Genomic DNA, 26,360 nt, shown 5'->3' with positions numbered 1-26,360 from the left:
TGTCAATGTTGGTTGGTCGATAGTAACAAATGTACCACTCTGGTGGGGGATGTCGATGGGGAGGGGGCAGGTGTGTGCGTGTGTGCGCGTGTTTGCGGGGTGGGCTATGCGAGAACTCTTTGTACTTTCCCTCACTTTTGCTGTGAATCTGAAACTGCTCTTACAAAACAAAGTATATTAATTTGGAAAAACACAGGAGTGCCTGCTTGCCAGGAGTACACTAGATACCTGTCCCGTTCTGAAAATCATTTAATGGGACAGATCGGTATGTTCCTGAGCGACAATTGGCGAGGTAAAAAAATATGCGTATCATTCTTGGGCTTCCTGGATGAGTCGGCTGAGCATCCGACTCTTGATTTCGGTTTAGGTCATGATCTCACGGTTCGTGAGTTCAAGCCCCGTGTTGGGCTCTGTGCTGAGCGTGGAGCCTGCTTAAGATTTGCTCGCTCTCTCTCTCTCTCTCTCTCTCTCTCTTTCCATCTGCTCCTCTCCCCCACTCATGCTCTCTCTCTCTTTCAAAATAAATAAATAAACATTAAAAAAACCAATATGCTCAGCTTTCTTGGGAATGACCCATCTGAACTCCTGACGTTGTGGCCACACCATTCTCCCTTGCTCCATTTCAGCCTCTTCCACCCATCGCTATGCCCTCCCATGTAAAGCCTCCTCCCATAGAAGCCTTTCACCTCTAAAGTCATAGTCCCAGCCACTGACCATCCTCAAATGTTGCCAATGCCAAGCTATACCAAGCACTTGGGCCCGTCTGCTTTCTCCTGTCTAGCAGCCTCCTCTGCCCTTGTTGCCTCCCCCATTCTACTTAGCCTCCAAGATCCAGCCTTCATCCCCTTGTCTCGGCACCTTAAAGCTCCCTTACCCTGTCTACCTTCACACCCAGCGACAGCATGCCCACCTCCGGATGAGCCCATCTCTGCATCTCACACCTCTTATGCAAAGGTCCCTCTCGGTCCCAGTGAGACTGTGGTCACAACACACCTCAGTCAGACCCTCTTACACGTCAGCTCTCCAGCTCCTGAAACTGGGAATCGGATTCTGGCTGAGGAGATTGTATCTAGGAGGGATTTCCTGCTTCAGCCAGGTGATAATGCACCTCCTCTGCCTCCCCCCACCTCCCGCCCGCCACACTTAAAGGAACCAGCACAGCTCTTTGTCTGAAAGACATTTCACTATCATAGGTGGAATAGTTAATTGTTCTCCCCCCAGGAAACCCAGTTTAGTGATCAAAGAGACTCATGGAGTTATATTTCGTTTCTTCCAATAACAGAAGTTCGGGATTAAAATAGGGATTTCACTTATAAAATACAAGAATAATGAAAGAAAGAAAGAAGCCTTAAAATGCTGTTACCACATATAAAGGCATGCTTCAAAAGCTTAAAAAGCCAAACTATTCTGTTCATGTCAGTCATTTTAGAAGCATTCAGGTATTATCTTTAGGAGCAGACTCACTTTTTACTTCCTTGGTTCTTATTTATTTTCCCCAGAACTGAAGATGTCAAGGAAAATGTGCTGGCAGTTTTACTCATTGTCCTGGTTTCCCTACTCGGATTTCTGACCTTGAACCAAGGCTTTTGCAAAGACATGTGGGTGCTCCTCTTCTGCCTTGTCATGGCCAGCTGCCAGTATTCCCTGTTAAAGGCAAGACCACATCTAATTCTTACCATCACTAATGTATCCTTGAAATCATGAGATGATGACACAGACACTTCTGATTTGTGTTCTAGAGCGTTCAGCCTGACCCCGCCTCGCCAATACACGTAAGTTTCGAATAACAGGCAAGTAGCTTGTCTCGTCTGCTTGTGTTGAAGAGAGGGGAACAAAATCTGTCCAAGAGGCAAAATATATATCAATGTGCATCTATTGAATATATACATAGAAATATGAATGCATGGTTGCCGATTTCAGGCTAGATCTGAGAGCGTGGTGTGAGTGGCAGTGGTGGGGGGGCGGTGTACAGGGTGGCGAGGGTCTTTTCTGTCCCGCTGGACTCATGTCAGGGTAGACCATGCAGCCCAGTGTGGGAAGGCCAGGCTCTGCAGTCAGACTGCCTGCTTTTGTTTCCTGGTTCCTCCGCTTGAACGTTGAACTCGGAAGAAGATACATGTACTTGCCATGTCTCTGTTTCTCTGCATGCAAATAAGGATGATAAAAATGCCTGTCGGGATTAAATAATCTATGTAAATTCCTTAAAACGGTGCCTGGAACATAGACATTGCTTAGTAAGTGGGAGCTATCGTTATTGGTAATATCAGTTGTGTAAGCATGAACCATTATTCTTTTTACATGAAGCTGATCTCCTCCTAGTCCACATTTTCGAGAGTATTGTTACTTTTCTCCCACATGATTTTGGGCTCATTTAGAACTGAGACGCTGGGTTCGCCGATACTGACCTGTTGGTGCTCCGGCATCCTTCCGTGAGCTCTGAATCACACATAGCTTCCTCTGACCCAGCTGCCCTTCCCTTGCAGGATGCTAAGTGACAGGGTCCGGCACTGTCCCTGCAGGTACCCTGGCTACCACATGCCTTTGGTCTAATCCCCTGCCCGGTGGACCTCTCAGCTCTTAGAGGACTTTCTCTTCTTTGTTAGGGTGAGCTGTGGGCCCCCAAGAAAACCGGAGAAAGGAAGCTTGATCTTAGCTCCATTGTGCTTTTAAAAAATTCATATCCAGGATTTAGGACTGCTTTTAAATCTGTGATAGCTCATGTTTAGCTCATAGTAATTAAGAAAAGCTTATAATTGGACGATCACATGGCATACGTTGCTATCTTGTTAAATTCCTCTGTTCCCCGTAATTGGTTTACATATAATACATCTTCTTTTTATTCCAGAGTCTGAATGTCAAGATGAGTAGAAGCAGCATAATTAGGGTATTAAGATGTATTGTTGTGATTATCGTCAGAAATCTGGGTTAGCTGGAGTGAGCAGAGATGTGGAACTCTGAAATTTTTTGTTCGAGCCCACCCTAGATGCCACGTCCTCCCCTTCTGCTTCAGTAAATAAACCCTCCTTTCTAGTGATGACACCTCAGTGTCACCGTTTTTCTGGGTGACTTGGGGGAGGGGTGTTACGTGCTGTTAAACATTCATTTCCCGCATGTACCTTCAGCAATAATGCAGAACATGCTAGTAAAGGTGGATGGTGACTACAGCTGCATAATCCCTGTGGATTTGTCAAGTCTGTTAGCAACAACCCTATGTCATCGCTCTAAGTTGGAGTTATATTGTCTATGTTGGTCTAGCTCCTCGAGGACTCAGTCAAGTAGCTATTCCTTTCCCCCAAGCAAGCGTGTCATAGTGAGGGAGTTAAGAAATGACTTCTCTTGCTGTCATAGTAAGACATAGCCAGACACCTGTTTATTAGTTCTTGTACACCGATTTCTAAGTAGATTAGTCCCTGATTTGATTTGGCTTTTTTTTTTTTTTTTTTTTTTTTAACAGTTCTGGTGGGGAGAGAAAATACGGTAGCTGCAAAATGTTTCCTCTTGCAATCTGACTGAACCATGTGGGCATTTAGAAGGCAAATTTATTGTCTCCAGTTTATAAATGTGCAGACCTCAGAAAGGAGATGGTCAGGGGAGCTGACCAAGGCTGGGCGCAGAGATGGCTCTCAAGCCTGCTGCCGACGCCAGCCCCGGTCATCAGATGGACCAAAGTGCTTTCCAGAAATGACATTGTTTTGTACATTGTAGGGGGAGGGGTTATTAATAAATTCAGACACTTCTTGCTCTGAGAGTGATTGACCGACTTTTCTTTTTTTTTGTTTCCTTCTGGAGAACACAGGTGGCAGATTTTGAGCAAGTTGTTAAAACCAGAAGATAGCAAAATAGAAGTCACAGTTTTGCATAACACTGTATATTTCAGATGTAAATGCAGAATTAATGACGTGCTGATAGATACTGTACAGTAGACCCTGGGCCTGAAAGAGATGTGTCTGGTTATAAAAGAAAACAGGTCTAGCAGAGCTTAAAAAGTGATGGTTCAGGTGGATACTGGCAGCACCTGAGGATCAGACTGTCAATAAAGCAGTGGATGGACGAGGAAGCTTTTAACTGGCGTACCCAGATCTGTGCACAGGTCTAACCAACAGTAACCACTGATGATCACCCGGGAAGCAAAATTCAGTAGGGTACGTTAAGAGGCAACAGAAAACTGGCATCTCCTGCACAGAGGCAGACTCAGGTGTCTTTCCCAGCAGCAGCAGGGATTCTGAGTTGGTGTGGCTGAGGCCGCGCCTGGGAATCTGCATTCACCGCCCTCCCTCCCCCCGACAGGGATGACAGTGGTGGTGATCTCAAATGATACATGACAAACGCTGGGGTGGCATGCAGATTTAGGGATTTGAATCCAGCCTGACGATGTACAAAGTATGAGATCTTGGGCAAGTTAGTTCTCTGCATCTCAGGTTTTTCGTCTGTGAGAGAGGAAATCATGACAGAGGAGCATAAGGGGATTGGACAAGATAAGGTGCTCAGGTGCTCAGCACAGTATCCGATAGTACGGTGGAAGCACTTGACGAATCTTAGCAACTTTTTTACGGCTAAACTGTGAACAAGAGCAGCCTCAGTTGGATTTGGTGAAGAGCGGATTGGACAATACGTGTAATGAGCCCGGCGCAGGGCTTCGAGTGACTCAGTCCTCTGTAAACGTTTCTTTCCTTGTCTCTTTCCACTCGGCGTAGTTATCGTTTCGTTGCTTACAGTACCAACTCCAAAGAGCAAGGGCTGCATCTTGTTATGTGTTCTCCTGGGTGAACTACGGCAACTATACAGTGAGGACATTTGGTACCACTTCCTGTTATATACAAAATCATCGGGAATGATTTTTGTGAATACGCTTCCGATCTTGGAACAGCTTTAGAGGTACAGAGCGCTTGGGAAGATAGTACAGAGAGTTCCCACATACCCCACACCCAGTTCCCCTACTCGTTATTTACCTCTTGCATCCAGTTGTGACATTTGTCGCAAGTAGTGAGCCAATATTGATACATTGTTAGTAACCAAAGTCCATATTTTACTCAGAGTTCCTTAGTTTTAACCTGATGTGCCTTTTCTGTTTGAGGACCTCATCGAGAATAGCACATTATGTTTAGTTATCATGACAGCTTCTCAGACTTTGCTTATTTTTTGATGAGCTTGACGGTTTTGAGGAGTATTGGTCAGGGATTTTGTAGACTGCCCCTCAGTCGGGATTTATCTGATGTCTATTTTATGATTAGACCGGGGTTATAGAATTTTGGGAGCAAGACCATTGAGGGGAAAAGCCATTTTCATCACATCACGTTGAGGCTATGTACTGTCTACGTGACTTAACCGCTGTTGGTGTTGACCTCGATCACCTAAGTGGGGGTAGTGTCTGTCAGAGGAATGATATTAAATGACCTATAAAAATTTTTCTCAGTCCTCAATCTTAGAAATAAGAAGGTCAACTGAGTCTTAGTGGTTCTCGACTGAAAATTAAATTAGGTTTATCTCTTCAGTTGTGTATTTCCTTTGCTCAAAAAAATAGTATTCTTTAAAGCATGAGCCACTCCAAATTGCCTTCTCTGAATGCTTTTATACTTAATTTCTGCCATGAAATCAGGGCAGAACTTAAGTGATCACCCTTCCCTCTGTCGTCACTGTCATTGGGGGAAATGCTGAGGTAGTGGGAAACCGTAAAATAGAAGGGTGGCGGAGTGGATGGCACGTTGGGCACCATTTGATGTCCATTTCACTGCCTCCTTGGTTGGACAACCGCATTGACCCATTTGTCAAGATTCACAGACGGGAAAGCTAAGAAGTTGGCCCCCAAATATATCATTCTGTGAAATTAAATTGTAAACTAAATTAAATTATAAACTAAGCTTACAGAAACTCTTTTGCCTATGTCTTTTTAATTTTAAAGTAACTTGTCAAATTTCTACCATATTTAGACTCAAGGAGCATCTTATTTTATTATGTGTTTCATTTTTAGAGAGAGAGAGAAGGAGCAGGGGAGGGGCAGAGCGACAGAGACATTCCTAAGCAGGCTGCACGCTCAGCATGGAGTTTGAAGCTGGGGTCGATCCTACGACCCTGGGATCATGACCTTAGCTGAAGCCAAGAGTTGGACACTCAACCGACTGAGGCACCCAGGGGCCCCTGAAGTAGCATTCTGGTAGTCATCTGTTAGGAATTATTTGACCTTTTGGTTGCTGCTTATCGCCTCTACCGCCTTCTCTAAAATGTTTTGGACCCTTACATATACCCCAGTATGAGTCACGGAATACTTACTGGCTCCGGTTTTACTGGGGCTCTTCTCTCTGCAGGGCAGCGGCTGCCTGGTCCCCAGCTTTCCCCCTTTTGCTCCACATTCAATGGGGACTGAAGTGTATAGTTAAAAATGCTCAGGCATTTGCTAATGCTGATTTGCTAATGCTAAAGTGAGAAAAAACCCATCACCAGGCACAAACAGATATCTGAGTAAACAGATCGGTACCATCGTAACGAACTATGAAACAGCCAACTCCTATTTTTTTTTTTTTAATTTCTTTTAATGTTTATTTATTTTTGAGACAGAGAGAGACAGAGCACGAACGGGGGAGGGTCAGAGAGAGAGGGAGACACAGAATCGGAAACAGGCTCCAGGCTCTGAGCTGTCAGCCCAGAGCCCGACGCGGGGCTCGAACTCACGGACCGCGAGATCGTGACCTGGCTGAAGTCGGACGCTTAACCGACTGCGCCACCCAGGCGCCCCTCTTCTCAATGCTTTTGTATTCTTGTTTTATTTATACTCCTACCCCCCTTGCTATGTCCTGGTAAATTATTACCATTATTTTCAATTTTTAGAGGTAGACTTTAAATTTTTTTTTAATGTTTATTTATTTTTGAGACAGAGAGAGACAGAGCACGAACGGGGGAGAGTCAGAGAGAGAGGGAGACACAGAATCGGAAGCAGGCTCCAGGCTCTGAGCTGTCAGCACAGAGCCCGACGCGGGGCTCGAACTCACGGACCGCGAGATCGTGACCCGAGCCAAAGTCGGACGCTCAACCGAGTGAGCCACCCAGGTGCCCCCAGCCAACTCCTATTTTAACGATGGGGGTTCACGTCAGTGAACAGTGCCCCAGAGCAGTGGACAGAGTATGCCGTTAATGTTCTATACCCTCTCCACCCTCTAGAGTTCAAAGTCTTTTTTTTTTTTTTTTGATACAATTTATTGTCAAGTTGACTAACATAGAGTGTGTGCAGTGTGCTCCTGGCTTAAGGAGTAGATTCCTGTGATTCATCACTACATAGAATACCCAGTGCTCATCCCAACAAGTGCCCTCCTCGATGCCCATCACCCATTTTCCCCTCTTCTCCATCAACCTCTGTTTGTTCTCAGTGTTTATGGTTTGCCTCCCTCTCTGTTTGTAACTATTTTTTCCCCTTCCCTTCCCCCATGGTCTTCTGTTAAGTTTCTCAAGATCCACGTATAAGTGAAAACCTGTGACGTCTGTCTTTCTCGGACTGACTTATTTCACTTAGCATAATACCCTCCAGTTCCATCCACATTGTTGCAAATGGCACGATTTCATTCTTTCTCATTGCCAAGTAGTGTTCCATTGTGTATGTAAACCACATCTTCTTTATCCGTTCCTCAGCTGATGGACATTTGGGCTGAACACCCCAAAACTATTACTAATGCTTCTCCTCATGCTCTCTGTATTTCTGCTTCACACGAGTGACGTTCACATTATGTGTTTCAAGAATGACGATTATGAACGGACGTTAGTGAAGTCAGGCTGAGTCCTGGGGCCTGATGGGGCCTGAGCCCAATGGGCTCCTCTGCCTGGTTGTTGTCGGGAGTCAGCACGCAGTGGCCAGGCGGCCGGGAGGCCAGTGCCCACCCAGCCTCCGAATCCTTGCGCCACACCGCTTTCTGTCTGGGAAGCCGGGGGTAAATTTCGTAACTTCTCAAAAAATTATTATTAAAACTTACGCCGCAGATTACCCTTGGCAAAATGAGAATAGTAAGTACTTCTTGGCGCGTCCCGAGGACTGGCCATGTGGGTAGAGTGGTGCCTGGGGCACAGGAAAGGTGGGACAAATGTTAGCTCTTGGTGCCCTGGCCATTCACACCGGCCCCCAAAAATACCAGGTCCTGAATGTGGCCAGACTCTGGCCAGTTTGTGGCCAGTTTGCAGACTCTGCAAAATGTGGCCAGTTTGCAGACTCTGCAGGTATGAGGTGCTCTCTCTCCTGCCCTGCGGACTGAGGCCGCACAGAGCCCAGGGCTGTCACCTGCGGCCAGCTGAGATGGGGTGGTCGCAGCGTGACCTGGTTAACAGGGTTAACAGCCCAGATTTACTCACCACCGAGGCCCAGCTGCACCCCAGGTTCTCTGACACCCCATCTTCCCTTATAATAAACACCTTTTATGTTTGTCTTAATAACTTTGAAGCCTTTGACTAGCCCGCTGTCTTGCTATGGGGATGATTCGAATGGCCTTGTCCCCTTAGCCACGTGCACCACGACTCTCCGGAGGTGGGGTCCCCGGAGGTGTTGATTCTCTGGCTTCGCCCTTCCAGAAGCTGCCCTGGCCCAGGCCTCCTACACGTGGGTGGGGCTGGTGGGAAATCAGACGCATGCGCAGACAGCCTCCAGGATGCCCCACAGCTGATGTCAGGGGAGCTTCCCCAGGGCATTTTCAAGTTGAAACCACATGGCGGGGGTGGGGAGGGGGAGGGCGGGGACGGATAGTTGGAGGAGTGGCAAAAAAGACTGATCAGACTTGACCTGGTGGAACTAGTGGAATTTTTTCTCTTGAAAAAAAGAAAAAGCAATCCTTGGGGGGTCTGATGATTGATTTGCATGGGAAAGAAGGAATTGGAGAGCAAAGGAATTTTATTAGGGGACTTTCTTAGGAATGAAGGAAAATAAAAGTCATGTCTGTGCCACCTGTTAGGGTCACGCTTAGAACGGTTTGGGGACCCAGAACATGCAGTGAGGTGAGGCATTGGTGGATGATGAGGGCAGGCTGTTTGTGAGGGAGCCAGCCTTATGTTTTGTTTCATAAATTACTATTACAAGGAAGCATTCCCCTGCCCATTAACAAAGTTTGACTTGCCAGATTTAAGATTGTATCACAGACTTGTTCAAGGCCAGACTTTCAATTCCTAGAAAATGTATTTTTAAACCTTTTAAGAAAAGGAAGAATGGGGACAAGTGGGAGGTCGCTCTTTAATTATATCTCCTGTATGGTGTCACTTTGAGGAATGTCTTGTGTGTTTGTATACCAAGTATCTATCTGTAGCAACCAGAGTTAGAAATGCATTACAATCTCACTTAGGCTTTAGTTTCGACTTTTTTTTTTTTTTTTAATGCAGAAAAAGTATTTCCATACCCATTAATCTATGACCCAGTTGGATTCAAAAGGAAATTTCATAAGAGTGCAAATGTTCCTTCAAGACTGAGGCTGGATTCAGGGCCAAACATAGCCAGCCCCCACGGACAGCCTGTGTTTTCTTTCCTATTAAAAGATGGTCTCAGAATAGGACCATCTCTATATAGAAGCAGTGGCAATTTAAATTGCATTTCTAAATATAACACGTTCAAGGCAGTGACTTTAAAAATTCACATCCAAAGCCATATCACTTTCATCTTGACTTTTTCCACCCAAAGTAGTTCATGAATTGCAAAGAATATTCTCCCCCTAATTCATTTTTGGTGGTGTTTTGAGCCTTATGAATTGTGCACTGATTTGTGACATGTAAATTCTTCATTGGCTTTTGCCCTGGAAAGTTTGGTGTTCTATCTTTCCCATAATTTTTCTATCCATTCAAGGAGAAGAATAAACATGTTTCTACTTCTCCTCATAACAACATTTTGAGGGCCAAGATGAGATCTGTTAAGCTTTTGGTCCTCCTCAAAGGAAAATGTATATAAATGGTGAGTTTTTAAAAATTGGATTATTCCCCCGCTCTACACTAAGACATTTTCTGCAATCTCTGTGGGTATAACTTTGTATCTGTATCGCCTTGCTTTTTAAGACAGAGAAATCAAAGCCCACAAGTTATAATTCTATTTCTTAATAGTAGTGGGGCTCAAGTTAGACCACATAGAGCAAATAATGGCTTATATTAGTTTTGCATTTGAAATGAACAATACAAATGGAAGTTTCACTGTTAGGGGATCATTGATTAGATCTAGATTGTATCTAAGGATGGTAATTAAATTTTCAGCTAAATCTTGTTGAGTCTGAGAGGCATAACATTCTTTTTGATATTCTTCTCCTTAATTGTCAGAACAAGCATCAGAGGTTGTTTTTTTTTTCTCTTTTCCTGGTGATTTGTGTATATGAATTATGCTGGGAGAGGGGGAGAGAATGTTTTATGGTATAAGTTGTATGATATGATATAAATTTCTGACTATGAGATTTTTGTCATTTAATCCAAATAATAGGTACCATTCAGATATTGTGTTTGTTTTCTAGGGACACAACCAAATCATAACATATAGCAGACCAATCTATTTTTGTGTGCTGTGTGGCCTTATTTTGCTTCTTGACACAGGGGCCAAAGCCCGGCACCCTCCCACTTACGTTGTCTATGGCCTGAAGCTCTTCTCTCCAAGGTCCCTCCAATCAGCTAGGGACCTGTTAATAGGTGAGTGAATTTGGGGGTTGTGGGGAAGGATATAGAGGTGGGAGGATATGTCTCCCCTTTGTATTCTGAATCGCTAGTTTCAGAATAATAAGGAGAAACCTCCTTATTTGATTACTGGATGAAGAGAGATGCATCTCTCTTTTGGCTTGTATACCTTTAGAAGCTGGAGCCCCAGAGCATTCAATGGCAGAATCATTCTAAAGCATTGTGGTATCAATGACACAGAAGTTGTAACACTGTAATACCTTTTTTTTTTTTAATGTCTATTTTTGAGAGAGAGAGAGAGAGACAGAGTGTGAGCTGGAGAGAGGCAAAGAGAGACGGAGACACAGAATCTGAAGCAGACTCCAAGGCTCTGAGCTGTCAGCAGAGTTGGATGCGGGGTTTGAACTCATGAACCGTGAGCTCATGAGCTGAGCAAAAGTCGGACCCTTAAGGGACTGAGCCGCCCTGGCGCCCTGCAACATTGTGATATCTGAAGGCTGGTTGCTGTGGTGCCTGGTGTGAGGCATCGGTGGGGCTCCCCAGGGTGAGGGGGTTTTGCCACCTGGGTGGCCGTCCCAGGTGGGACAGACATTGTCACATGTCACATGGCACATGGCACAGACATTCTAGTAACGCTTGAGTGTGTATGGTTCTCCGTCGAGGTAGAGTCCTGGGCATGCTGGTCACCCAGTCTGTCCCTGGTACTCTGTGCACACCTTTAGGTCCAGACAGGAGTTTTGCGTGATGTGCCCCATTTACACGGGAAGCCTGCACAGTCTGATGGTTTCGAGCCCAACCTCTGGAGCCGGGTGCCTGGCCGTTTGAATTCTAGCTCTGCCACGTTACTAGTTATGTGACCTGGAGAAAAATTCTTTTGTGCTGTGGGGACAAAAATGGTAGTCACCTCAGAGGTTGGTTCAAGTTTGAAATGTGTCCGTGTATTTAAACATACAGAAGGGGGCCGGGCACCGGGTATTAGCGATTATCATCATCCTTCTGTGAAGAGGCTGCCCCAGTGTCGCCTGCAGCTCTGTCGGCTTGCCTCATAATGCCCTGAGAATTCTTGCAATGACCTCCAGGGGTTGACACACACACCAGCCTGTGACTAGCTGTGATCACGTTGCCCAAATGGATTGGTAAAGGGCAACTATCGGAGATATCAGCCCCTGGATCTATTGCTTTCCAGTTGGATGTCTTACTCAGGAGGAGCTTTTCAAAGCCATAGGTCCCATATCATTCTTTCTCTGGCCCCCATGACAGCTTCCTGAGTCTCTCTAGTGGACTGGAAAGGGCCCTCCACTATGGCATATCTTCGTGCTCCTTGTAGGTGACACCAAGGTAGACATTGCACCCTCCGACTCGCCTTCTCAATCACCATCTCCCCATTCCTCTTCCTGCTGTGTTGGTAGCAAACTATTCACTCCCCCATACCCAGCCCCAGATAAGCCCACCTTTGTGCCGACAACATCTCTCTTCCTGTTACATACACACACGCATGCATACACTCCGAGAAAGACTTCAGTTACTTTTATCTTCTTATAAATGTGCTCTCCCGTCTCCCTCCCGAGATTAGCTGCAATGGAAAGTGCAGTGTTTGAGTGGATGCAGATGCCCAGTCACGGTTGTGCATGCTGGAAACTGTCCTTTCCTGTTTCCTCTTAGCCAACAGCAGCGCTGGGGTCCAGAGCTCAACGGCACAGGAGGGCCTGGGGATTAGAGGTGGAGAGGGGATGACACCATTTTGGAAGATGTTCAAGAAACAGGTGTCTGTGTCAAAATGTTGCCTTCCCTCTCTGCACTGCACACTCAATCTTGGGCACCTCATGACCATCTTTTCCTAGGGTCTTGAGCACGGGTTAGTGCTGCTAGATTTCCACCTCTTACAAATCCTTGTGACCTGATATGGAACCCTAACTACCCTGGCACACCTCTTCATCTCATGCTCATGTCTTGTGTTCCTCTTCTGTGGCGCCCCAACCCCCTTGACCATGCTAGTTGATGGTCCATTCCCCTAAGCATGGGCCCGTCTTCTATCCCCCCAAACCATACTTTTCAGAGCACCAAACCCAGTGTGTGGTCATCGGCTGCACTTGTGATATTTGACTAACGTCTGCTCCCTCACTAGCTTGTATGCTGCTGGATTCAATCCGGGCATGGCGGAGGCCACGCCTCCTTTCTCACCCTGAATCCCTGGCACCCTGCCCTGTGTCTGGTAAATACAGGCACTAAAGAAATGTTTGTTGAATGGATGAACGAATGAACACAGGGAAAGCTTATATAGTCCTTTTTGGCCTGTTCAGCTCAGCCTTTCAGTAAGTAGGGACTTCATAAGCACCCGCTGAAGATGATCTGTAGAAAGAGGAAGAAAAGCATGGCATACATTCCATTTAGAAATTGTTTTTCTGTACATGGGCGTCTCCACCATTTCTCTCTATTTAATTTGCTACTATAAACAGGCCAATGGCATTGCAATAAATGTGGTTGTCTTGGCGTAGCAAATTTGCCCTGGCATCAGAATGTGAAATGTTATCAGGGCCCCAAAAGTAAGACCTTAATGTACTTGGTGAGATTTTACTTTTAGCAGAAACCCTTGTTCTCAAATAAGCTACTGGCTATGTATATTCTCATGTTATTTTTCTTCAGACCAATTCCATTGAGGAGTGGAGACGGGGCAGGGAATGTGGCATTTCGCATCTTTCTATCTGGAATTCCCTTTCCCTCATTAGAGCTTTTCCTCAATACATGTTTTTTTGTCTGCTTGTCAACAGTGACAGGTAAAAATAGCGATAAATAATCCAGCAAGCCAACTAAATGACTTCTGGGATAAAGAAAAAGGGAAAACTAGAACAATAGCAGTCCCTACGGAGTGAATGTGTTAAACACATTAATTTGCACCGAGCAGGAAAAGATTGTGGAACAGATTTAGAACAACTGGGAATGAGAGGAAGGGGATAGAGGTATATACTGTTTTTCTGACTCGATGGGGGAAAGCGAGGGCAATTCTTCTTTATGGAACCTCTCCACCTTCTGTCCCTCATTAGCAAGGGATCTGAGTGGATAATAACTGCTGCCATTGTTAAGTTCAGAAACCAACAGGGAGAGAAGAAAAAAATCAGGAGGAAACAAAAGGTTATTGGGAGAAAAAGGAGTGTGTGTTTTCCGGTAGCTGCCGTAAGAAAGTACCGCTAATGGGTCCCTGAGAACATCAGAGATGTCTTGTCTCATAGTTCTGGAGGCCAGGAGTCTAAAATCTCTGAAGGCACGAGGGAAGGGCCTGTCCCAGGCCTCCCTCCTTGGCTCATAGATGGCCTTGTCCTTGTGTCTGTCCACTTCATCTTCCCTCTGTGTGTGTCTGTCTCGGTGTCCAAATGTCCAAATTCCCCTTTTTTATAAGAATGTCAAGGTTATTAGATCAGGGCCACCCAGACGCCCCTCACGGCTCATGGGATTGAGCCCCACATCGGGCTCTGTGCTGACAGCATAGCACGGATTCTGCTTGGGATTCTCTCTCTCCCTCTCTCTCTCTCTGCCCCTCCCTTGCCCCCTCTCTCAGATAAATAAATTTAAAAAGAAAAAGGACAGGAGAGAAATAGGAACTTAGCCCACGTGACCTTGTTTTCCATCAGGTGGTCTAAAGGTGCTGTCTGCTTCTCGTGCTGTGATGCTCCTCTGGCTGGTGCTGGGAAAGGTGACATGGTTCTTAGAATCATGCCTTCTTGCTGATATTTCTGTTACCTGCTGCCACTCCTGCTTCAACACCATGAACCCATCAGAGGGAGGAGAGGCGGCCAGGGGAGGGGAGCTGGAAAGGGGCGGGGAGCTGACCCTGCCTCCTCTGCCTCCCAGGGCAGAAGGGGTTGAATGTGAGCCAGTGGTGGGAGATGAGTCAGGTGGAAATTGGGTGGGTAGGGAAGATGGAGAGGCTGCTTATCTTATTTAATGCAAAGAGAGGAGCATCTCAAAGGCAAGCCTCTCAATTATGTAATAGAACAATGCAAGAAGGTGGGATGTACGTTGCCAGGAGGCAGGGAACTTGGGGACATAAGAAGAAAGACAGAGTCGGTGGCAGGGACTTGTTGCTTTTATAGGCTGGGGCTGGGGCTGGGGTTGGGGGATGGTGAGTTAAAGACATAGAAACACTGAGGGTAATATTCTTATATAATTTTCCCCTCTAAGACCCCTCATAGATATTCAGCATATCCCTGTGGGCACTTCTCTTTCATTATAAGGGATAATTCTTTCTTTTTATTTTCGGGAGGGAGGTGAAGGGACCTCTGAGTATCCCTTGCCTGTGCTCAGTCAGACATGGAGACCTCTGGGCTGGAATTTTTAATACTTTCCATTCGGGTGACTTCAGCAAAAGCCGGCGAGGGAGGCTGTCTTTGTAATTATCCCCCTGATGAGGAAGCCAAAAGGTCTTCAGTGTCTTAGTATCGTGCTTCAAAAGGAGCAGGAGCAAAGCTAGAGTGTGCCCTGAGATGGGGTGGGGGGACAGGAGAACGAGAAGAAATGTTTGGGTGCTGGAGGTACAGGCGATGGTGATTCACCGTTGTTGTAGCTGTAATTAGTAGTCATGGCCAGGAATACGGCTCCTTGCAAGAAACACCTGTAAGATGGTTTGGCCTAGAGGGGTGCAGTGGTACTGCGGGGTTACCTGGTGAAGCAAGGAGTTCCGGACGCGGAAGGGGCTCAGGCAAGATGCGGTGGCTGTCGTTTGCAGCACGACCCCATGCACTGCGTGGATCCCTTTCAGATCTGAGTTTTCTGTTTTCCGTTAGTCCTTCCGACCACAACCCCCAGCCTACAACAATGCATCTCCAGTAATGCCACCCTTGGAAGTAGATGGAGGTTTTGTGACGAGTTACTGGAAGGACTGTACCCCTCTGGAATGTACCCCTCTCCTCTGCCCGGTGACACTTCACATTTGTCTTCTCTGTGTGTCTTCTATAAAGGCTGTTCCTGGGGCTCAGTATAGTCCATCCTCAGGACAATTAGTTAACACACAGATAAGGGCATCTTGAAGACACGCAACATACACATTCACATCAACTGTGTAGGTTTCAGGTTTATTTCCATGTTATTTTCATTCTGTGTGTTCTCTCTCTCAAATTAAACCTAATAGTAGTAGGATAGAATAGTAACGAGTATCATTATTCACATTAAAAAAAAAAGAAGCTATAATGTTTTTATTTATAAATGTAGCTTGCCAAGAAACGGGACTGTACCAGAAGTTTCTGCATTTATGGTAATTATTAGGGAAAATGAGGAGTAGCGATGAAGTGAGAGAAAATTATAGACCCTCTCAGTGGTATGCTAAGAAAAAAACCTGTTCACAGGGAAAATTGCCAGTAGCCACAGGGACTTTTACTTTTGGAAAAAGGACAAAATAACCTCAGCAACTTCAGGTGTAATTTTCTAATTGTTCTAATGTAAAAACCATTTAGCTCCTTTTTAAAAATATATATATTTTTTATTTTAGAGTGAGAGAGAGTGAGTGGGAGAGGAGGCAGAGGGAGGGAGGGAGGGAGAGAGAGAGAGAGAGAGAGAGAGAGAGAGAGGGACAATCCCAAGCAGGTTCCGCACTGACACCGGGCTCAGTCCCACAACCCTGGCATCATGACCTGAGCTGAAATCAAGGCGCCCTGGCTGCTTCTTTATTCACATGAACTATGGCCTGGCACATGAGATGTGTGGGCTCCCCACCTTGCTCTCCTTCCACCTTCCTGGCTTTGATTGTAAAGAGTAATGATTTCCTTCTCTCATACATCCTGGGAAGGATCTAGACGCCGGGCTCCATGTGGACTCCTGTCCTTCCACTGTGGCCAGGAAACTCGGGTTCTGCAAGCACGGCCACAGCATCTCTGGCCAAGGCTCCCCCGTGTCTCCCACCATCGTAGCACCCTCAGACCATGATTCACTGGCTCCAGTCCTTTTTGCTTCCATAGTTGTGGTTTCATTGCCTCATGTATTTCTAATAGAGAATACTTCTTTTTCTTTTTCTTTTTTTAGTTTATTTTTGAGAGAGAGAGTGTGAGCAGGGGAAGTAAAGAGAGGAGGGAAGACAGAGAGAATCCCAAATAAGCTCCATGCTGTCAGCACAGAGCCTGACATGGGGATTGAAGAACCCACAGACCCTGACATCCGAACTGAGCCAAAGTCAGATGCTTGACTGACTGAACCACTCAGGCACCCTACATGCTTTCTTGAACATTTTCCAATATTCAGCTTCCTTAAATATTGTCTCACACCCGTACTTTTCCCTGGAAGTTCTTCATTCTTGGTGTGGTTTTTGCCACATGCACAGCACTTGAGAAGGTGAACTAATGCAATCTCATCACACCTTCCCTCTGCCCCTATCCTGGCCATGGGGAGTACAGCTTAGTGTGCAATCTTCACTTCTGGGTTTGAGTCTCAGAGTTGAGAAGAATGTTAGTTCACTTGAAATTATGTGGATTTAAATTTTGATGCCTATAACTATGCTCTATAATTAAATTTCTCCTTATTTCTTATGTCTCCCCCGTATCTTTGAGTTCCGTTCACAAGTGAAAAAAAATGGTGTTTTATACAATTATGTTTAGTAGGTCACTATTTGTGTCTTATTGCATACTTTGGTTGAGAAGTGCATTACTCGCAGATGCTCTAGGTTTTTACAATATCGTTGAAATCTTGCCACAGAAAACATTACAGCAAAATCACCACGTGTAGCAAAACATGGTTCCAACCGCAAGAGAGTTGAAACAGTTCCCCGGTATTATTGTAGAGGGGATTGTCCCATACTTACTTTTAAGCCACTACTAGCAAGAGCATGGGACCGTACAGATACTCTCGTTTCTCCAATTTCACAATGGAAAGTTTACATTTCTGATTTTTCAGAAATAGCTGAACCCCCCCCCCCCCCCCCACCATCCCCACTCCCACTGTTGACTGGTTTATGCACGGTGTTAGCACATAGTTCCAACGTTTGGGCATATGGGATTTCAAATCAAATTTCCTTAGTTTTATTAAGGCTTACCAGTATCGAACTACATTGACATGCTACTCAATAAACTGAGACAGAAGACAGATGTATTATAGCAGAAGGAATGGGAGATTCTGTGTTTCTATGAAAGCCAACTTACAAAGACTTGAGCAAGAGAGGATAATAGGGAAGTAGCTGTGAAACGCAGCTCTGGTACGTCTTATTTCCTCTAACAAATGATCTGGGGGACACGTGGAGTCCTGGCATGTGGATGTTTTATCCAGCTGCACTGTTACAATTTGGGGACGGAACACGGTCCTCTGGCCAGGCAGGGCTACCTTCATGTCCCAGATGCTCCAGTGTCCGGGGAGTCAGTCCCTTCAGTGCCCCACCATCACCTGTGGTGGCGTCTTAATCACCACCCTCCCTTGTTCCTCTGCGAACCTGGAGTTCCCACTGAACTCGAATCTGTGGTTGGCATTTAGATGTGGTGATGCTCAGCACGTCAAGTGCACCAGGGGACAGAGGCACAAAGTGAGGAGCCCCCAGCTCCGATGTTTGCACCCCCCGCCCCCATGCAGGGAGAGACCCGCCCACCTACCACCCTTTAGGTTTGCCTGTTTCTGGAGTTTCCCAGATTCTTCCTCCCATGCTCATGCCCCCCACATGCAAAGCTGCTCTTGCAAACTGTGGACTGGTCCACTGCCTCCCTCACCACCCGAGGTCTTTCCTGGGTCCTCGTCTAGGCCTCTTCCTCAGACACGGCCCCTTGTTACTTCTGCAGGCATGTTTCCACTCGGCCTGCAGACGTTCCTTCTGTGGGTGCGAGGAGTCCAGTCTTGCCTCCAGGATGCGGGCAGGGCGGGCCGGGTGCTGGAACGGGAGCAGGCGGGATTGCCTCGGGGACCTGGTGGCCATCGGCCGCACACTTACCATCAACTTTGTCTGTTCACTTCCAGTATTTTTATATTGCTTCCCTGCGATTTCCCTCCTTGGGCTCTTCCCGCAGATCGACACTTTCTGCGTTTACCTTCTGGAACAGATTGACATGCTGTTTTTTGGAGGTTCTGGTAGGTCATTGACACCCTACTCTTCCTGTAAAGGAGTCTGAAGTTCCGATAAGGGGTGAGTGGAGTGAGAGTCCGGACAGCTAGGTTTTCTTTGTCATGAGCACTAAACGGCTTCATGTGTGCACCTGGACAGACAGGGGACCCGTGTCTCCGCCTGTGTGGACCCTCCCTTGGCGTGGCACTTTAGATTCCCACCAAGGTGGATTAAAACCTCGCCTAATCCTTACCTGGTGACTTTGTGCCGGTTGCTTAACTTTAAAGTTCATGCTTCTCTAAAGGGAAATGAACATGTGGATCTCCTAGGGGTTCTGTAAAAACTAAATGAAATTGTACATGAAGCCCTCGGGCGTTGCTGGTGATCAGTACTATGACCACCTCATTACACGCACACACGTGCTAGCATTGCTTGTTCACTCCACTCATCTCTCTCTGACCCCCTTCTGTGGAAACCTTCACCCGCGAGGTTTATCGTGGCCAGCAGCTTTCAACTGTAAACAAGGAGGTCTCCCGACGTCCTCACGGGGCCTGTTCACGCAGTCTTCTACGAATGGTGCCCCCAGTTCTAAATGCTTTCCTCCTGCATGTTTAGTAAGTGGTCTGTCTTTCTCGTGGTAACAGCCATCCAGTGCTTTTGCCCGCCCCCTCGGACTTCCTCTTTGCCCCCCTCCACCCCCGGCAGACATCTTGTATTCCAGAGCCGCCACCGTCTCCTCGCGTCATTACATTTATTGACCACGAGACCGTTGGTGTTTGTGTTTCAGCCGTTTCCGGGATGACGTCGGCTGTTTACAGCGTGGCCCGGAGTGCCGCCTCCGCAGCCCTGCTCCACGTGCTCTGCTTCAGCGCCGTGAAGGTAGGCGTGAGGACCCAGGGCCTCTGCCCTCCTCCTCCCATTCAGTAAACTAACTGGGGGTTCGGGCGGATCTGCGCACATCAGGAGTGGCAGGGCCCCGAGGGTGGGGCCTCGGTGGCGTTAGAAGACATCTTAAGATACCTGATTTGCTAGGGATCACAGAGCCACGTGGTCTCATCCCGCTGTGCACCTGCCCCTCTGGCCTCCTTACTGATCCTGGGCCTCTGCCTAGCATGGTGGCCAACGGGACCTGTTGGGTTGACCCTCCCTGCTTTCTGAAGTATGGCTCAAAAGGCAGTAAAGAGATCCAATGGCGTAAAGCTACGTGGACGGAGAACAGGAGAGGGTACGACAGCAACATGGTTTTAAAATCTAGAAAACAGAGGACCCGTAGACTTCTCCAGATGGAGAAAGTTGAAGCTCAGGAGGGCAGCAAGGGAGGCCCACGAGGATGAAAACACAAGATGAGCATTGACCTCAGGAAAACAGAAAGTTGTGTCAGAAAACCAGAGGTAATTACTATGCATGCAGTGGCTCAGCTGTGAATAATTCTTTGTATTTGTGGCGACTGGAATGACAGTTATATGGGGAAGGGAAGTGCGTGTGTGAGCGAGTTTGTGTGAGTGTGACCATCAGGGCTGCCTTTTTTTTTCTTTTTAATTTTTTTAATGTTTATTTATTTTTGATAGAGAGAGAGACAGAGCATGAGTGGGGGAGAGGGGCAGAGAGAGAGGGAGACACAGAATCTGAAGCAGGCCCCAGGCTCTGGGCTGTCAGCACAGAGCCCGACGCGGGGCTTGAACTCACAAACCGCGAGATCATGAGCTGAGCCGCAGTTGGACGCTTAACTGGCTGAGCCACCCAGGTGCCCCTGGGCTGTCTTAATCCTGTCTCCCACACTGGAAAGTCAGCAAATAAAATCTAAGATAGAAAAAGATCATGAAATAACAGGGGCGCCTGGGTGGTTCAGTCAGTTAAGTGCCCAACTTTGGGTCAGGTCATGATCTCACGGTTCGTGCGTTCGAGTGCACTGGGCTCTGTGCTGACAACTCCGAGCTGGAGCCTGCTTCAGTTTGCGTCTCCCTCTTCCTACCCCTCCCCTGCTCATGCTCTGCCTCTATGTCTGAAAAATAAATAAAACATTAAAAAAAAAAAGAAATAACAAAACAATGTGTCACCTGGAAATATGGAGAAACATGGGCGAAGAAGCACAAGCTGCCTTCAGGCAGCAGGAATTTGGGCCATGAGGTGGTGTAGACAGGGAACACTGCTGCTCATTTTCAGTATTATAGAATTGTAGAGTGCCCATACGTCTAATACACGTAATGTCGGGGGCATCTTCGTTCAGGAAAATTTAATTAATATTACACACATTTGTTGACTTTATGGACATCCCACATTTAATGTTTTAAACAACAGGTACGTCTGATAAAATAGAAATTTAATGTAAAAGAGGAGGTAAAAATAATGCATGTTCCATAGGGTTTTTAAGATCAAATGATACTTCTTAGCCAACTCTTTCAAAAGAGTAACTTCCAGTCTTATTAAATGCATCATTGTGGGTGGCAGAAAGGTCATTGTTTATTCCCACTTGTGGAAGACGGGGAGTGTGACATGATCCTCTCCCAGGGCATTCCCGTGAATTTGTCTGTGACCCTCAATGGCCTGATTTCCTCCCTCACTGCTTTCATCCCTTTCGTATAGGTAGTTTCTTTCGCATAGAAAAAGGGGAGGAGGAAGATTCTTTCTTCTAATGCACAAAGGTAACTTACGTGCTGGTGGGGACACTGTCACCATGTTTATACCATCATTGTAGAACAGTCATTACAGAAGGAATCAATGTTTCTGGCGTTCTTTCTTTTGAAATACATTCTTCTATTCTGTCACGGTGTTATTCAGGAAAAGTACATGGATTATTTTCTGAGTCCTTGTACTTCTGAGGATCTCTTCCTACTGCCTTTTGTAAAACATCTGTCTGTAAAACTTGGGGGTCACAAGCTCTTGCACACAGGACCCTTTGTTTATTACTTACTCTGTTGTGTGTCGGTGTCTGTTTACATACATATTTTTCGTGCATTTTAATTTTTTATTGTTTTGTATTTTAATTTTTTAAGAGTATTTTTAATTTTTTTGTTCTTGGTGTTTAGTTTTCAGTTTAATTCCAGTTAGTTAACGTACAGTGCTATGTTAGTTTCACGTGTGCAATTTAGTGATTCAACATTTCCACACAACACTTGGTACTCATCACAGCAAGGGCACTCCTTAATCCACACACACACACACACACACACACACACACACACACACAGACACCACATCTTTATCCATTCATTGGTCAGTGGACACTTGGGCTGATTCCATAGTTTGGCCATTGTAGATAATGCTACCACAAACCTAGGGATACATGCATCCCTTTGAATTAGTGTTTTTATATTCTTTGCATAAATACCCAGTAGTGTGATTGCTGGACTGTAGGGTTGTTCTATTTTTAATTTTTCGAGGAACCCCCATCCTGTTCTCCACAGTCACTACACCAGTCTGCATCCCGACCAACCGTGTACAAGGGTTCCTTTCTCTCCACATCCTCGCCAACACCTGTTGTTTTTTGTTTCCATACATTTAAAAAATCTGATTTACTGGGATATAAATTCTATACTGTAAAATTTACCTTTTTAATATATACACTTAGGTAAGTTTTGATGGATGTATGTAGTCATATAACTAACACCACGCTCAAGTTGAGCGATGTTTGCACCAACTCCAAGGTTCCCTGGTACCCCTTCATAAGCCACCCTCTTCTTCCTACTGTAACCTTTGGCTATGACTGAATTGATTTCTATGGTTATAACTTACAAAACACAACTTCATACGGTAAAATTCATGGGTTTTAAATATATAATTATATGAGTTTTGATGACTGTATATAATCAAATATCATCAAAATATTATTTATTATGAATTCTTTAATAATATCACAGTACACACATCACAATCATGATATAGAACAATTCCACCTCCCCCGAGTGTTCTCTATGCTCCTTTGTAGTCCTTTCTCTCCCATGCCCAGGTTTCTGCCGCTGCTGATCTGCTTTCTGTCATTCCAGTCTTGCTTTTTCTCGAATCTCATATAAATGGAATATACAACATGTAGCTTTCTGAGAGTTTGACTTCTTTCACTTAGCAGAATGCTTTTGAGATCCTACCATGTTGTTACACATGTCAGTAGTTTTTCTTTTTTATCACTGAGTAGTATTTCTGTGGTTATTTCCAGTTTTTGAAAATTATAGATAAAACTTTTTTTTCAGAATAATTTTTTTAATGTTTATTTACCTTTAAGAGAGAGAGAGAGAGTGTGCCATATGAGCGGGGTGGAGGGCATGGGGCACAGAGAGAAAGGGAGACAGAATCTGAAGCAGGCTCCAGGCTCCTAGCTGACAGCACAGAGCCTGATGCGGGGCTTGAACCCACGAACCCTTAGATCATGATCTGAGCCAAAGTCAGATGCTTAACTGACTGAGCCTCCCAGGCACCCCAAATTATAGATAAACCTTCTATAAACATTTGTGTACAGGTATTAGTGTGGATATGTGTTTTTATTGTTCTTAGTAAATACTTAGGAGTGGTATTGCTGGGTCAAGTGGTTAATCAATGTTTAACTTCATAAGAAACTGCCAAGCTGTTGTTCAAAGTGCGCACCATTTTTGATCCCTTCAGAGTCTTTGAGATTTCCAAGTGTTCCAGATTCTTTCTAGCACTTAAAATTTGTAATAGTTTTTAAAAATAGTTCTCATTCCAGTAGGAACTAGTATCTGATCGTGGCTATAATTTGCATTTCTCTAATGATGAGTGTGGTCAAGTATGTGCCATATACTTTAGCTTGCTACTTATGTATCTTTTCTGGTGAAAATCTGTTAAAGTCTTTTGCCCATTTAAAAAATTGCATGATATGTTCTTACTGAGATATGAGGTTTTTTTTTTACATGTTATGAATACCAGTCCTTTATCAAATATATAGTGTACATATATTTTTTTCTAGTCCTTGGCTTGTCTTTTCATTTCATTAACAGCATTTATCAAAGAGTAGACATTTTAATTATAAGGAAATCCAATTTGTCAATTACTTATTTTATGGTTTGCACTTCTTATGTCCTATCTAAAAAATATTTGTCTAACACAAGGTCACAAACATTTTTTCCTAGAAGTTTTATAGTTGCAGCTTTTACATTTAGATCTCTGACCCACTTTGAGTTGATTTTTGTGTATGAGATGAGGTAAAGATTGAGATTCACTGACACGATTGTTGAAAAGACTAACATTTCCCCCATTGAATTACCTTGGAAGCTTTGTCAAAAGACAATTACTGGCTTCTGGTTTCTGGTCCAGTATGTAAAGGGTTGGAAAGTTGTTACTTTATCCTAACACTAAGTAAATAGTTGAACAAATTTAAAAAAATCAACAACTCTTTTTGGATCCATCAGAGAAGGCAAGAAGCGAGCAAATCACTGCTTCCTAAATTGGAGAGACGGACAGGTAGATACAGGGGATCACAAGCTCCTGGAGCAGGAACCTCCATGAGAATGAGTACAAGGGTGGGAAAACCTGAACCATAATCAAGGAATTGCCAAAGGCTCAGTCTGGGCAAGTCTGAGAGTTAATATCTCCCAGGGGGTCCACTTCTCCAGGAGGCCGCACAATTTTGTGAGTTTTACCTCCAGGAGCTTGGAACAGGTTCTCACAGTGAATATTGGAGAAAAATCCCAAAATCCAACTCTTGCTTTTAGTAGGTGGAGGGGAAGAGTAAACATTCTCTTCTTAACAAGAAGAGCATTCTCCTCTTAACAAGGCCTGACCTCATGATTTCTCCACAGCCTAAACTACTGGGATTTTTAAGAGCCTAACTGACTTAGAGGAAGGGAAATGCCAAACTCCAGTTGGCTCTAGCCTTCCATGTGGGCGAAAGGAAATACCAACTCCAGTCCAGCCCCACCATTCTGTCTTACCTAAGCAGCACTCAGAAACACTTATGAAGTTCATAGTCCAGAGGCACAGGCTGACTAAAAAGCTGAGCAGTAATCATAGGACTATAAAATATTTCTCCCCCATGCCTTAACGTCACATCACTAAAGACCTGTTTACCACAGTTCCTTTTACCCAGCGTGTCATGTCTGGCTATCAAGAAAAAAAATTACAAGGCATACTAAAAGCCATAAAACACAGTTGGAATGGATAGAGCAAGCATCAGAATCAGGTTTAGATATAGCAGAGATGTGGGAATTATCAGATTGGGAATGTAAAACAATTATGATTAATATGCTAAAGGAGGAAGTAGTATGCAAGGACAGACGGACAGTATAAGCAGAGAGATGGACATTTTCAAGAAGAAGCAAAAGGAAATGCTGGTGAAAAGAAACAACACTGTAATAGAAACAAAGAATGCTTTTGATGGACATAGCTGAGGAAAGAATCTCTGAGCTTAAGGCTGTGTCAGTGGAAACTTCCAGAATGAAAAAGCAAAGAGAAAAAGACTGAAGACAACAAAATATCCAAGGACTGTGGAACAACTACAAAAGATGGAACATACGTGTAATGAAAATGTCAGAAGGAGAAGAAAGAGAAAACGGAGTAGAAAAATATACTTTGAAGCATTAATGACTGAGAATTTCCCCAAATTAGTGTCAGACACCAAGCCACAAATTCAGGAAACTCAAAAAACACCAAGCAGATGAATTCAAAACATCAACAAAAACAACAAAAACTAAACCAGTGCATATCATTCAAAATGCTAAAAACCAAAGATCAAAGAAAAAATCTTGAAGGAAACCGGAGGAAGAATTATCTTACCTTTGGAGGAGCAAAGATAAGAATTGTATGTGGTTTCTGCTCAGGAGCTGTTACAGACTGAGTTGTTTTCCCCAAATTCAACTGTTGAAATCCTAATGGGCTTTGGGGAGATAATTCAGTTTAGATGAGGTCCAGAGGGCGGGGCCCTCATGATGGGATTAGTGCCCCTGTAAGAAGAGAAATCACTGCTGTGTGAAGACACAGAGAGCAAGTGGCCATCTGCAAACCCAGAAGGGAGCTTGTACCAGCATCTGACCATGCTGGCACCATAATCCATGGCCTCCTGACTTCAGAACTGTGAGAAATAAATTTATGGTGTTTAAGACATCGTGCTTAGTAATACACTGTATTTTGCTATGGCAGCCTAAGCTGACTCATGACAGGAAACAACTCAAGCAAAACAAGAGTGGAAGGAAATAGTTAAGGTATTGAGAGAAAAAAAAAAAAACCCACCAAGCTATAATTCTGTACCCTGAAAAATGATCCTTCAGAAGTGATTTGTTGAAAGAGATTGGTTGCCAGTAGACCTGCCTTGCAAGACATGTTAAAAGAAGTTCTTCTGGGGCGCCTGGGTGGCGCAGTCGGTTAAGCGTCCGACTTCAGCCAGGTCACGATCTCGCGCTCCGTGAGTTCGAGCCCCGCGTCAGGCTCTGGGCTGATGGCTCGGAGCCTGGAGCCTGTTTCCGATTCTGTGTCTCCCTCTCTCTCTGCCCCTCCCCCGTTCGTGCTCTGTCTCTCTCTGTCCCAAAAATAAATAAAAAAAAAAAAAAAAAAAAAAGAAGTTCTTCAGAGAAAAGAAGAATAATGTAGGACTGACACTCAGAACTACATAAAGGAGGGAAGATTATCAGAGAAGGAATAAGTGAGATTGAAATAAATATTTCTGTTTTTTCTATTTATTGCAGTCATATAATCAAATAAATATAAGTGTATAGTTATTATGAGTACTTGCATTACCCATAAAGTGGCACAGTGTTATTTGAAAGTGGACTTGACTTAATTATAAATGGATATTGCACATTCTAGGGCAACG

At 44.9% G+C, this 26,360-nt stretch overlaps 1 protein-coding gene and 1 long non-coding RNA gene across 5 annotated transcripts in view; one reads left to right on the top strand and one right to left on the bottom strand.

Annotated features, from left to right (window-relative positions):
• Window positions 1–26,360, top strand: part of PCNX2 (pecanex 2) — a 303,842-nt gene that overhangs the window by 80,930 nt on the left and 196,552 nt on the right. For all 4 annotated transcript variants that reach the window (XM_058696163.1, XM_058696164.1, XM_058696165.1 and 1 more), the window contains exons 11-15: window positions 1,500–1,653; window positions 1,740–1,772; window positions 10,449–10,620; window positions 18,523–18,633; window positions 19,395–19,486. In XM_058696163.1, coding sequence (XP_058552146.1) covers window positions 1,500–1,653; window positions 1,740–1,772; window positions 10,449–10,620; window positions 18,523–18,633; window positions 19,395–19,486 — 562 coding nt within the window. The remainder of the gene's footprint in view (window positions 1–1,499; window positions 1,654–1,739; window positions 1,773–10,448; window positions 10,621–18,522; window positions 18,634–19,394; window positions 19,487–26,360) is intronic.
• LOC131492540 (uncharacterized) lies at window positions 17,672–25,428 on the bottom strand. Its single transcript, XR_009252103.1, has 3 exons — window positions 25,328–25,428; window positions 18,861–18,950; window positions 17,672–18,596 (listed from the first exon to the last, which is right to left on the bottom strand). It is a non-coding gene; the product is annotated as an uncharacterized LOC131492540 (long non-coding RNA).

This window comes from Neofelis nebulosa, chromosome 13 (genome assembly GCF_028018385.1).
Source record: "Neofelis nebulosa isolate mNeoNeb1 chromosome 13, mNeoNeb1.pri, whole genome shotgun sequence".
Lineage (NCBI taxonomy): Eukaryota > Metazoa > Chordata > Mammalia > Carnivora > Felidae > Neofelis > Neofelis nebulosa.
The sequence above is the reverse complement of the archived record's forward strand: the minus strand, read 5'-3'. Positions and strand labels throughout refer to the sequence as shown.